General features: G+C 50.3%; 1 protein-coding gene across 1 annotated transcript; it reads right to left on the bottom strand.

Annotated features, from left to right (window-relative positions):
- Positions 1-2638: 2638 nt before the first annotated feature.
- On the bottom strand, positions 2639-7523 carry LOC311254121 (uncharacterized protein; the record flags this gene model as incomplete). The annotated part of the gene is made up of 8 exons (XM_084384523.1): positions 7327-7523; positions 6406-7216; positions 5471-5639; positions 5043-5260; positions 4801-4872; positions 4545-4711; positions 2959-3210; positions 2639-2837 (listed from the first exon to the last, which is right to left on the bottom strand). Coding segments are annotated over exons 1-8 (1906 nt in total), but the record flags the coding sequence as incomplete, so codon positions are not given.
- Between the last annotated feature and the right edge of the window lie 6176 nt (positions 7524-13699).

Here is a 13699-nt window from a genome sequence, read left to right as displayed (position 1 = left end):
CGTCTGCTGCTGCTGTTGTTTTGTTCTGTCTGTCATTGTAATATTCTGTCCTTTGGATGCTGTGGCAAACATATTTCCCCCATGTGGGACAATAAAGCAATTCCGATTCTTAAACTTGAATGTTTGAAACACTTTACTATGGATGCCAATATTCAACCAGTTCTTCAATAGTAAACCTTTTTTATTTTTATTTTGAAGCAGTAACCATCTACATTTGTATTTGAAAAAGTTAGACTGTCAAACTTAGAGCCAGCAATGGCTGATTTAAAATCAGTTAATTCATCAGAATTCAAAACCCGGAACCATTAGTGATTAATATTTTTAGATTGGAAGGTTCAGTTATCTGTATCAATAGCAATTTAGGCATTTCAATCGAAATGCTGGAAGGATTAGTGATTTTTATCTCCTCTTTGTCGTTGATGACAGACCCTCTAAAAACAAAGAAAGAGGAAGCAATGATCAAGTTAACTGTGAACTTTTATTCACTGCAAAATGCTGTAAAAAAACAAAAACATCAAACAACAAAAGCAAACAACAAACAAACACAGTGACATCAGCAAAATGGACACTCAAGTCCAAGTCCATGACTGTTTATTTGGCAGATTTCGGCCAGCTTTTCATCCCAAGTCTGCTGGTGGATGAGGGGCCTTGCCTGCAGCTTGATCAGGGGCCTGTGGCGCTGGTGGATCGGGGGCCTGTGAAGCTGGTGGATCGGGGGCCTGTGGCGCTGGTGGATCGGGGGCCTGTGAAGCTGGTGGATCGGGGGCCTGTGAAGCTGGTGGATCGGGGGCCTGTGGAGGTGGTGGATCGGGGGCCTGTGGAGGTGGTGGATCGGGGGCCTGCGCTTGTGGATCGGGGGCCTGCGCTGGTGGATCGGGGGCCTGTGGAGGTGGTGGATCGGGGGCCTGTGGAGGTGGTGGATCGGGGGCCTGCGCTTGTGGATCGGGGGCCTGCGCTGGTGGATCGGGGGCCTGTGGAGGTGGTGGATCGGGGGCCTGTGGAGGTGGTGGATCGGGGGCCTGCGCTTGTGGATCGGGGGCCTGCGCTGGTGGATCGGGGGCCTGTGGAGGTGGTGGATCGGGGGCCTGTGGAGGTGGTGGATCGGGGGCCTGTGGAGGTGGTGGTTCGGGGGCCTGAGGCGCTGGTGGATCGGGGGCCTGTGGCGCTGGTGGATCGGGGGCCTGTGAAGCTGGTGGATCGGGGGCCTGTGAAGCTGGTGGATCGGGCGCCTGTGAAGCTGGTGGATCGGGGGCCTGTGGCGCTGGTGGATCGGGGGCCTGTGAAGCTGGTGGATCGGGGGCCTGTGAAGCTGGTGGATCGGGGGCCTGTGAAGCTGGTGGATCGGGGGCCTGTGAAGCTGGTGGATCGGGGGCCTGCGCTTGTGGATCGGGGGCCTGCGCTGGTGGATCGGGGGCCTGTGGAGGTGGTGGATCGGGGGCCTGTGGAGGTGGTGGATCGGGGGCCTGCGCTTGTGGATCGGGGGCCTGCGCTGGTGGATCGGGGGCCTGTGGAGGTGGTGGATCGGGGGCCTGTGGAGGTGGTGGATCAGGGGCCTGTGGAGGTGGTGGTTCGGGGGCCTGAGGCGCTGGTGGATCGGGGGCCTGTGGCGCTGGTGGATCGGGGGCCTGTGAAGCTGGTGGATCGGGGGCCTGTGAAGCTGGTGGATCGGGCGCCTGTGAAGCTGGTGGATCGGGGGCCTGTGGCGCTGGTGGATCGGGGGCCTGTGAAGCTGGTGGATCGGGGGCCTGTGAAGCTGGTGGATCCGGGGCCTGTGAAGCTGGTGGATCGGGGGCCTGTGAAGCTGGTGGATCGGGGGCCTGTGAAGCTGGTGGATCGGGGGCCTGTGAAGCTGGTGGATCGGGGGCATGTGAAGCTGGTGGATCGGGGGCCTGTGAAGCTGGTGGATCGGGGGCCTGTGAAGCTGGTGGATCGGCGGCCTGTGAAGCTGGTGGATCGGGGGCCTGTGGCGCTGGTGGATCCGGGGCCTGTGAAGCTGGTGGATCGGGGGCCTGTGAAGCTGGTGGATTGGGGGCCTGTGAAGCTGGTGGATCGGGGGCCTGCGCTGGTGGCTGAGGGGCCTGTGCTGCCATCACCATGTCTTCCACGCCTGAGTCATCCCCTGTGGATGAGAGGCAGACCACGTCCGTTATGTGGTCAGATCGTCTCGTGGATGGCAAATTCGAGTCATCCGAGGAAAGGTTCTCGTAAACCAACGTTTTTTCTTGCTTTTCCTCCTTTATCTTCTTACTCTTTCTAACTTTTTCTTTTCTCTTCCTCTTCCTCTTCTTTGAGCTCATCCCCTGTGTAGCGTCTTTGTCTGCGTCTGGGAGTTTGGCAGACCCCTCATCCATTCCCTTCTCTGCCTGGTCAGGGGCTTCAGCTCTTTTCTTGTCCCTTTTCTTCCTCTGTAGTCTGGTCATCATTGGCTTTTTTGATCTCCCCTTGTTCCTGGGTTGCTTTTTCATTTCTTTATCAGTCTCTTTCTGTCCCCTTTCTCCGTCTTCCTGTGTCTGTGAATTGTCTTTTTTTGACACTTCCTCCTCCTCCTTGTCCTCGTCGTTGTCGTCGTTGTTGTCCTCCTCCTCCTCCTCCTCCTCCTCCTCCTCCTCCGCAGCAGCAGCAGCAGCAGCACCATCACCATCACCATCTTCCGAGTCCGACTCTTTTTCTTCAATCCTTTCAGTGTTCTGACACAGAGCGTCGGCGGTGTGAGCCCTCGACTCGAAAGCCTCCTTGAAGTCCAGATCTGCCTCGTAAAACTTCTCAGCTGTTGCATTCGAGTGGCACATCAACCTGCGGACGCTGGACTTCTTGCTAGTGTCCAAAGACCTCCCGATCTACAAAAAGAGAAGACATAAAACAAGTTGAGGAAAAACACTTATTAGCTGGTCAAAACTCGAACCGATTGAATATTAAAAAAATTAAATAAATAAATAAAAAAATAATAAGAATTCTTACGCAGGTGCTGATACTGCTGCGGATCAGATTGAAGGTCGGACTCCCCGGTAGGCCGAAACCTTTCCAGGTGGCCTGGAAGGACTCCAGGAGTACGTTGTAGGGGCCACCATTGGAATTAGAGAAAAAAATCTCAGAGTCGCCGCACTTGAATTTGTGTCGGTGGTAGATGAATCTGCTGAGCCAAAGGTACTCCTCCTTATTCAAAGGAATGAGAGCGCGACCAAACGTTTCCTTCGTCTTGTGCTGTGTGACCTGAGAGAGTGAGAGAGAGAGAGAGAGAGAGACAGAGACAGAGAGAGAGAGAGAGAGAGAGAGAGAGAGAGTGAGAGAGCGAGAAAAGAAATCAATAAAGCAAATAATTACGCACTGTGATATGGATACATTATCTGAAAGATAAAGAGATTAAAATACTTTCTTTGGAACTATTAGCAAGTATGGATCGACTATTTAAAATTATTAGCAAATTGTATCCACTATTTGGAAAACACTGCACGAAACACACCTCCAAACGCACGTGCTTTGCGGATGCAATATGTGAAAGATAAAGAGACTAAAATGCGTTGTTTGTAATTATTAGCAAATTGTATCGACTATTTGGAAAACACTGCAGGAAACGCACCTCCAAACGCACGTGCTTTGCGGATGCAATATGTGAAAGATAAAGAGACTAAAATGCGTTGTTTGTAATTATTAGCAAATTGTATCCACTATTTGGAAAACACTGCACGAAACACACCTCCAAACGCACGTGCTTTGCGGATGCAATATGTGAAAGATAAAGAGACTAAAATGCGTTGTTTGTAATTATTAGCAAATTGTATCGACTATTTGGAAAACACTGCAGGAAACGCACCTCCAAACGCACGTGCTTTGCGGATGCAATATGTGAAAGATAAAGAGACTAAAATGCGTTGTTTGTAATTATTAGCAAATTGTAGCGACTATTTGGAAAACACTGCAGGAAACGCACCTCCAAACGCACGTGCTTTGCGGATGCAATATGTGAAAGATAAAGAGACTAAAATGCGTTGTTTGTAATTATTAGCAAATTGTATCCACTATTTGGAAAACACTGCAGGAAACGCACCTCCAAACGCACGTGCTTTGCGGATGCAATATGTGAAAGATAAAGAGACTAAAATGCGTTGTTTGTAATTATTAGCAAATTGTATCCACTATTTGGAAAACACTGCACGAAACGCACCTCCAAACGCACGTGCTTTGCGGATGCAATATGTGAAAGATAAAGAGACTAAAATGCGTTGTTTGTAATTATTAGCAAATTGTATCGACTATTTGGAAAACACTGCACGAAACGCACCTCCAAACGCACGTGCTTTGCGGATGCAATATGTGAAAGATAAAGAGACTAAAATGCGTTGTTTGTAATTATTAGCAAATTGTAGCGACTATTTGGAAAACACTGCACGAAACGCACCTCCAAACGCACGTGCTTTGCGGATGCAATATGTGAAAGATAAAGAGACTAAAATGCGTTGTTTGTAATTATTAGCAAATTGTATCGACTATTTGGAAAACACTGCACGAAATACATCTCCAAGTCTGCCAACACAGCACGCTCTTACCCCAATTATACGTCTGCCATTCCTGTCACAGTCTGCCGCCGTCACCTCCTCCACCTTTAGGTTTGCCAGGACCCCCCTCCTGTGGCCCGTCGTACAGACAATGAATCCGGCGATGAGTCCGTAGAAATGATCCAACTTTTTTCTGTTTGGCCGTTTTTCCAGGCGCACTGTAAAGCAGAAGGACATTTTCAACTAGCGTGCCACAACCATCTTCGTCTTATCTGAGTTTTCAAACGCCGGTAACCGAAATACTTACGCAGTGCAGCCGGTATCTCTCTTCGCACCTGCCGGAGGTAGGAGCTGATGTGGGCGGCCTTCACAAGCAAACCTGAAAGTCAGACACAAACCGGATTTCAAGTAAATGATGATGTCGTGACTGGCGAGATAAAAATAAATAAATAAATAAATGAATAAATAATAACAATAATAATAATAATAATAATAAAATAGTAAGAATAAGAATAAATAAAAAATAAAAACAGATGCGGTTAAACCTACTAGTTTTTTTCATCCTGACAGATTGCCGATGCGTCACAATGTCCTTTTTGCACATTCTTGCAGCAGACTTCAAGATGAAAATAACTCCTCTCAGTAATTTTTGAGGAGCCTTGACCTCCTGGAGTTGTGCCTCCAAGAGGAATTGTAGAAATGCCCTCACGTTGCCAAGAATAATTAGCTGCGTTGTGACAGCATATTTTTTGAGCGTGTCCCGCCATCTGAGTGAGTGAGTGAGAGAGAGTGAGTGAGTGAGTGAGAGAGAGAGAGAGAGAGAGAGAGAGAGAGAGAGAGAGAGAGACACACACACACACACACACACAGATTAGCACACCTAGTAGATTTGCAACGTGCTACTCTCTCCCTTCCTCTCGGTTACACGTAGTGTTTGATAGACACAAGAAAGTTAAAAAGAGTATTAAAGTATTTACTCAAGCAGCCTCTCAGTGTTTCTCAAAAAACTGAACGTCATCTCCGGTATACTGCGGTCTGCCATGAAGAGCATCCACCGTCGGGCGTGTGCAACCCGCATCCTCGCGTTCTCCTCCTGTCTCCTGTTTCCAGCGGCGATGTTCTTGAACCACAAGTCGAGAATTTTTTCTGTGTGAAAGGGAAAGAGAATTTTATTGTTATAAGGGTTGTTTGGAATTATTAGCAAATTGTATCGATTATTTGGAAAACCTGCACAAAACGCACGTGCGATGTGGATACAATATGTGAAAGATAAAGAGATTAAAATTCGCTTTTTGGAATTATTAGCAAATTGTATCGATTATTTGGAAAACCTGCACCAAACGCACGTGCGATGTGGATACAATATGTGAAAGATAAAGAGATTAAAATTCGCTTTTTGGAATTATTAGCAAATTGTATCGATTATTTGGAAAACCTGCACCAAACGCACGTGCGATGTGGATACAATATGTGAAAGATAAAGAGATTAAAATTCGCTTTTTGGAATTATTAGCAAATTGTATCGATTATTTGGAAAACCTGCACCAAACGCACGTGCGATGTGGATACAATATGGGAAAGATAAAGAGATTAAAATTTGTTTTTTGGAATTATTAGCAAATTGTATCGATTATTTGGAAAACCTGCACCAAACGCACGTGCGATGTGGATACAATATGTGAAAGATAAAGAGATTAAAATTTGTTTTTTGGAATTATTAGCAAATTGTATCGATTATTTGGAAAACCTGCACCAAACGCACGTGCGATGTGGATACAATATGTGAAAGATAAAGAGATTAAAATTTGTTTTTTGGAATTATTAGCAAATTGTATCGATTATTAGGAGAACAACAACAACAACATAAACAACAAGAATATCTTATATGCGAGTAATACAAAAATGTAAATACCATAGCGAGGTAGCTTGGTCGGGTCGCTCACAATTTTTCTCCTCTCGAATTTTTTACGCGCAGAACTCCCTGGAGTCTGAGGGTTGTACTCCAGCATCTTCTTTGGCGTGGTGGACGAAGAGGACGACGACTGCTGCTGGTGAGGGGTGGACGGCGACTGCAGGTGCTGCGGGGTGGACGACTGCTGCGGGTGCTGCGGGGTGGACGACTGCTGCTGCTGCGGGGTGGACGACTGCTGCGGGGTGGACGACTGCTGCTGCTGCGGGGTGGACGACTGCTGCGGGTGCTGCGGGGTGGAGGACTGCTGCTGCTGATCATGATGATGAAGAGAAGGGGTGGACAACTCCTCCTCCTCCTCCTGCTGCTGCTGCTGCTGCTGGGTGGACTCCTGCTGCTCCCGAGAAGGAGTCGATGATGTCATCCAAGTATTCGTGTCGCTCCTCAGCCGGTGAATTCTTACCCTGAGACCGACGCAGCCGTTACAGTTTTTCCGTAGAGGTAAGGCATGACCACAGGAAGAGAGAGTGCTGGTGCTGGCGCTGTGGCTGGTGCTGGTGCTGGCGCTGGCACTGGCGCTGGCGCTGCTGCTGCTGGGGCTGGCGGTGGCATCTCCAACTCCATCCTCATCTCCATCCTCATCTCCATCTCCATCCTCATCTCCATCTCCATCTCCATCACTGCTCGACGTCAGCTTCTCCTGGTCCAGGGTGGTCATCATCGCTGGCAGGGGATTGGACTTCCTCAGCCTCCTCAGGGCTTTCAATTTGGCACTCCGTTTGGCGATCCTCAGAATATTTTTCTGAGTCTCTTTCTGTAATGGCAAGAAAGCACATTGAAGGTTAAATCTCAGCACGACACGTGTACGCCAATAGCACATGTTGATATTGTGTATTTTAAATCAAGGCGGACAGAGGAACTAACCTTCAGCCCGCCGTGCATATTCTCCACATGCTTGTCCAGCCGGGATAGCTTTTTGCGTTTGCATATGGGACATGTTAGCCTGCCGTTATGGCTGGAAATAAGAGAAGAAAAGAAAAAAAAAGAAAAGAAAAAAATGACAATTCAAAATTAACAATAATAAACGCGACACCATTAAGGAAACAAAAGCGGAGGTGTGAGACGCGATTCATCAGAGCCACCGAACGGTACTTACGTCGCCGAAGCGTAGCCGAGGAGCAGCTTCAATTCTATGGAGTTTCCAATCTGGTGGTACTTGACCAGATGCTGGCGAACATTAACATAGGGCACCGCACAGACTGGACACGGGACTGGACTCCGTGGCATCTTTTTCTCTGGTGAAGACAAGCAGACAGACGTTATTAGTCTATTAGTTTATTAGTCCGTTATCGTTACTCATTACCTAGAATTACCTACATTAGAATTTGGAAGCCTTGTAATAAATATTCACTTTCTGAAATCAATTAGTAAAAATTAGGCTGAATTTGGAAGCCTTGGTAAGAAATATTCACTTTCTGGAATCAATTAGTAGAAATTAGGCTGAATTTGGAAGTCTTAGTGAGAAATATTCACTTTCTGGAATCAATTAGTAGAAATTAGGCTGAATTTGGAAGCCTTGGTAAGAAATATTCACTTTCTGGAATCAATTAGTAGAAATTAGGCTGAATTTGGAAGTCTTAGTGAGAAATATTCACTTTCTGGATGTTATTTAGTGAATCTCATTGCAAATATGGAAGCATTAGTAGCGTTAGATGATGACTTGAAATTGGTCTTACCTCAGTGTTGCATCCAACAAGTGCATCTAAATGGATGCACTTGATGGAAGGGCTATTTAAAGCCTTTCATTGGCTCGCTCTCGGCCAATCAGAGCATGGACATAATTTAGGATAGAGGTTCACTTATATGGAATACGTGCCATGCTTGTCTTGATATATGTCTGTCTTGACATATATGACATCATTCAATTACAGAGTATTTATTAGTTATGATTTAAGTATGTATATATATATATATATATATATATATACATATATGTATATATGTGTATATATATATATATATATATATATATATATATATATATATACATAAATATGTATTGGTGTATATATGTATATAAACGCGTCAGCTGCTCTAGCCGGACCCCTGAGCTCCAGAGGCCTTGGAAGTGAGCGCTCAATCCGCTCCAAATGACCCCCAGGACCCTCTGAGATGGCCTCCTGGAAGCTAAGCTCCAGGGACCGGGGAGCTCGGCACCAACAAGCCCGGCCGTGGACCTCCATAGGCTGGGCACGTCAGCTCCAGAGGCTGGGCACGTCGGCTGCTCCAGCCGGGCCCCTGAGCTCCAGAGGCCTTGGAAGTGAGCGCTCAATCCGCTCCAAATGACCCCCAGGACCCTCTGAGACGGCCTCCTGGAAGCTAAGCTCCAGGGACCGGGGAGCTCGGCACCAACAAGCCCGGCCGTGGACCTCCAGAGGCTGGGCACGTCGGCTGCTCTAGCCGGGCCCCTGAGCTCCAGAGGCCTTGGAAGTGAGCGCTCAATCCGCTCCAAATGACCCCCAGGACCCTCTGAGATGGCCTCCTGGAAGCTAAGCTCCAGGGACCGGGGAGCTCGGCACCAACAAGCCCGCCCGTGGACCTCCATAGGCTGGGCACGTCAGCTCCAGAGGCTGGGCACGTCGGCTGCTCCAGCCGGGCCCCTGAGCTCCAGAGGCCTTGGAAGTGAGCGCTCAATCCGCTCCAAATGACCCCCAGGACCCTCTGAGATGGCCTCCTGGAAGCTAAGCTCCAGGGACCGGGGAGCTCGGCACCAACAAGCCCGCCCGTGGACCTCCATAGGCTGGGCACGTCAGCTCCAGAGGCTGGGCACGTCGGCTGCTCCAGCCGGGCCCCTGAGCTCCAGAGGCCTTGGAAGTGAGCGCTCAATCCGCTCCAAATGACCCCCAGGACCCTCTGAGATGGCCTCCTGGAAGCTAAGCTCCAGGGACCGGGGAGCTCGGCACCAACAAGCCCGGCCGTGGACCTCCAGAGGCTGGGCACGTCGGCTGCTCTAGCCTGGCCCCTGAGCTCCAGAGACCTTGGAAGTGAGCGCTCAATCCGCTCCAAATGACCCCCAGGACCCTCTGAGATGGCCTCCTGGAAGCTCAGCTCCAGAGACCGGGGAGGTCGGCACCAACAAGCCCGCCCGTGGACCTCCAGAGGCTGGGCACGTCCGCTGCTCCAGCCTGGCCCCTGAGCTCCAGAGACCTTGGAAGTGAGCGCTCAATCCGCTCCAAATGACCCCCAGGACCCTCTGAGATGGCCTCCTGGAAGCTCAGCTCCAGGGACCGGGGGGGGGGGCGGCACCAACAAGCCCGGCCGTGGACCTCCAGAGGCGGGCACGACGGCTCCAGAAGTCTCCCTGTGGAGAGCCAGAGATGGACTCTCCAGGAACCTTGCGCCCCAGCCGGACCTGCGTACCCACACTTAAGCACACCTCCTGGGATGAAGCCAATAGCCGCACCCGCTGGAAGCTCGCGCCCCTGGTACTCCGTTTCAGCTTTCGTGCCCCTGGTATTCCATTTTGGACTTAGCCGAAATATGACTAAGTCCACACTGGAGTACCAGGGGCGCAGGGAAAATTTGGAAGTGTTAGTGATTAGGATTTTATTTTTGTAATTTAAGATGGAGTACCAGGGGCGCAGAAAAATTTGGAGGTGTTAGTTATTATGATTTCATCTTTGGAATCGGTACAGGTTGGACACATTATAACACCAAAACAGCACAAATGCCAATCAACGCACTCATCTATATCATAAATGTATTAATTGAAATGTGTATTTTGTATAGAGAAGCCTTTTTTAATATTTATCATTTTCTATTTCCAATTACTCAGACACACATGAGCTAAAAAGAAACACACCATGACACTGGAAACCAGCAAAGCAAAGCAAGAATAAGACCAGGGCCTACCCGAATATTTAGACAGTGACCACGGGAAAAACGGCGGTGCTTCGGCCGGCCGATCCAAGATGCGGAGACCCCCGCGCTGGATCGTGTTCTTTGTCAATCCGACGAGGGTTTTTGGAAGTAACAGTGATTGGGATTTTATGTTTGTCATTTAAACTGGAGTACCAGGGGCGCAGGGAAAATTTGGAAGTGTTAGTGATTAGGATTTTATTTTTGTAATTTAAAATGGAGTACCAGGGGCGCAGAAAAATTTGGAGCTGTTAGTTATTATGATTTCATTTTTGGAATCGGTACAGGTTGGACACATTATAACACCAAAACAGCACAAATGCCAATCAACGCACTCATCTATATCATAAATGTATTAATTGAAATGTGTATTTTGTATAGAGAAGCCTTTTTTAATATTTATCATTTTCTATTTCTTATTACTCAGACGCACATGAGCTAAAAAGAAACACACCATGACACTGGAAACCAGCAAAGCAAAGCAAGAATAAGACCAGAGCCTACCCGAATATTTAGACTGTGACCACGGGAAATACGGCGGTGCTTCGGCCGGCCGATCCAAGATGCGGAGACCCCCGCGCTGGATCGTCTTCTTTGTCAATCCGACGAGGGTTTTTGGAAGTATTAGTGATCGGGATTTTATGTTTGTCATTTAAACTGGAGTACCAGGGGTGCAGGGAAAATTTGGAAGTGTTAGTGATTAGGATTTTATTTTTGTAATTTAAAATGGAGTACCAGGGGCGCAGAAAAATTTGGACGTGTTAGTGATAAGGATTTTACGTTTGTAATTAAAACTGGAGTACCAAGGGTGGGGAGGTCGGCACCCGCAAGCCCGGCCGTGGACCTCCAGAGGCTGGGCACGTCGGCTGCTCCAGCCGGGCCCCTGAGCTCCAGAGGCCTTGGAAGTGAGCGCTCAATCCGCTCCAAATGACCCCCAGGACCCTCTGAGATGGCCTCCTGGAAGCTAAGCTCCAGGGACCGGGGAGCTCGGCACCAACAAGCCCGCCCGTGGACCTCCAGAGGCTGGGCACGTCGGCTGCTCTAGCCTGGCCCCTGAGCTCCAGAGACCTTGGAAGTGAGCGCTCAATCCGCTCCAAATGACCCCCAGGACCCTCTGAGATGGCCTCCTGGAAGCTAAGCTCCAGGGACCGGGGAGCTCGGCACCAACAAGCCCGGCCGTGGACCTCCAGAGGCTGGGCACGTCGGCTGCTCTAGCCGGGCCCCTGAGCTCCAGAGGCCTTGGAAGTGAGCGCTCAATCCGCTCCAAATGACCCCCAGGACCCTCTGAGATGGCCTCCTGGAAGCTAAGCTCCAGGGACCGGGGAGCTCGGCACCAACAAGCCCGCCCGTGGACCTCCAGAGGCTGGGCACGTCGGCTGCTCTAGCCTGGCCCCTGAGCTCCAGAGACCTTGGAAGTGAGCGCTCAATCCGCTCCAAATGACCCCCAGGACCCTCTGAGATGGCCTCCTGGAAGCTCAGCTCCAGAGACCGGGGAGGTCGGCACCAACAAGCCCGCCCGTGGACCTCCAGAGGCTGGGCACGTCCGCTGCTCCAGCCTGGCCCCTGAGCTCCAGAGACCTTGGAAGTGAGCGCTCAATCCGCTCCAAATGACCCCCAGGACCCTCTGAGATGGCCTCCTGGAAGCTCAGCTCCAGGGACCGGGGGGGGGGCGGCACCAACAAGCCCGGCCGTGGACCTCCAGAGGCGGGCACGACGGCTCCAGAAGTCTCCCTGTGGAGAGCCAGAGATGGACTCTCCAGGAACCTTGCGCCCCAGCCGGACCTGCGTACCCACACTTAAGCACACCTCCTGGGATGAAGCCAATAGCCGCACCCGCTGGAAGCTCGCGCCCCTGGTACTCCGTTTCAGCTTTCGTGCCCCTGGTATTCCATTTTGGACTTAGCCGAAATATGACTAAGTCCACACTGGAGTACCAGGGGCGCAGGGAAAATTTGGAAGTGTTAGTGATTAGGATTTTATTTTTGTAATTTAAGATGGAGTACCAGGGGCGCAGAAAAATTTGGAGCTGTTAGTTATTATGATTTCATCTTTGGAATCGGTACAGGTTGGACACATTATAACACCAAAACAGCACAAATGCCAATCAACGCACTCATCTATATCATAAATGTATTAATTGAAATGTGTATTTTGTATAGAGAAGCCTTTTTTAATATTTATCATTTTCTATTTCCAATTACTCAGACACACATGAGCTAAAAAGAAACACACCATGACACTGGAAACCAGCAAAGCAAAGCAAGAATAAGACCAGGGCCTACCCGAATATTTAGACAGTGACCACGGGAAAAACGGCGGTGCTTCGGCCGGCCGATCCAAGATGCGGAGACCCCCGCGCTGGATCGTGTTCTTTGTCAATCCGACGAGGGTTTTTGGAAGTAACAGTGATTGGGATTTTATGTTTGTCATTTAAACTGGAGTACCAGGGGTGCAGGGAAAATTTGGAAGTGTTAGTGATTAGGATTTTATTTTTGTAATTTAAAATGGAGTACCAGGGGCGCAGAAAAATTTGGACGTGTTAGTGATTAGGATTTTACGTTTGTAATTAAAACTGGAGTACCAAGGGTGGGGAGGTCGGCACCAACAAGCCCGGCCGTGGACCTCCATAGGCTGGGCACGTCAGCTCCAGAGGCTGGGCACGTCGGCTGCTCCAGCCGGGCCCCTGAGCTCCAGAGGCCTTGGAAGTGAGCGCTCAATCCGCTCCAAATGACCCCCAGGACCCTCTGAGACGGCCTCCTGGAAGCTAAGCTCCAGGGACCGGGGAGCTCGGCACCAACAAGCCCGGCCGTGGACCTCCAGAGGCTGGGCATGTCGGCTGCTCTAGCCGGGCCCCTGAGCTCCAGAGGCCTTGGAAGTGAGCGCTCAATCCGCTCCAAATGACCCCCAGGACCCTCTGAGATGGCCTCCTGGAAGCTAAGCTCCAGGGACCGGGGAGCTCGGCACCAACAAGCCCGCCCGTGGACCTCCAGAGGCTGGGCACGTCAGCTCCAGAGGCTGGGCACGTCGGCTGCTCCAGCCGGGCCCCTGAGCTCCAGAGGCCTTGGAAGTGAGCGCTCAATCCGCTCCAAATGACCCCCAGGACCCTCTGAGATGGCCTCCTGGAAGCTAAGCTCCAGGGACCGGGGAGCTCGGCACCAACAAGCCCGCCCGTGGACCTCCAGAGGCTGGGCACGTCGGCTGCTCTAGCCGGGCCCCTGAGCTCCAGAGGCCTTGGAAGTGAGCGCTCAATCCGCTCCAAATGACCCCCAGGACCCTCTGAGATGGCCTCCTGGAAGCTAAGCTCCAGGGACCGGGGAGCTCGGCACCAACAAGCCCGGCCGTGGACCTCCAGAGGCTGGGCACGTCAGCTCCAGAGGCT

Source organism: Pagrus pagrus (assembly GCF_965226575.1).
Source record: "Pagrus pagrus genome assembly, contig: HAP1_SCAFFOLD_409, whole genome shotgun sequence".
NCBI classification, from domain to species: domain Eukaryota; kingdom Metazoa; phylum Chordata; class Actinopteri; order Spariformes; family Sparidae; genus Pagrus; species Pagrus pagrus.
This window is presented reverse-complemented; position numbering and strand designations above follow the sequence as displayed.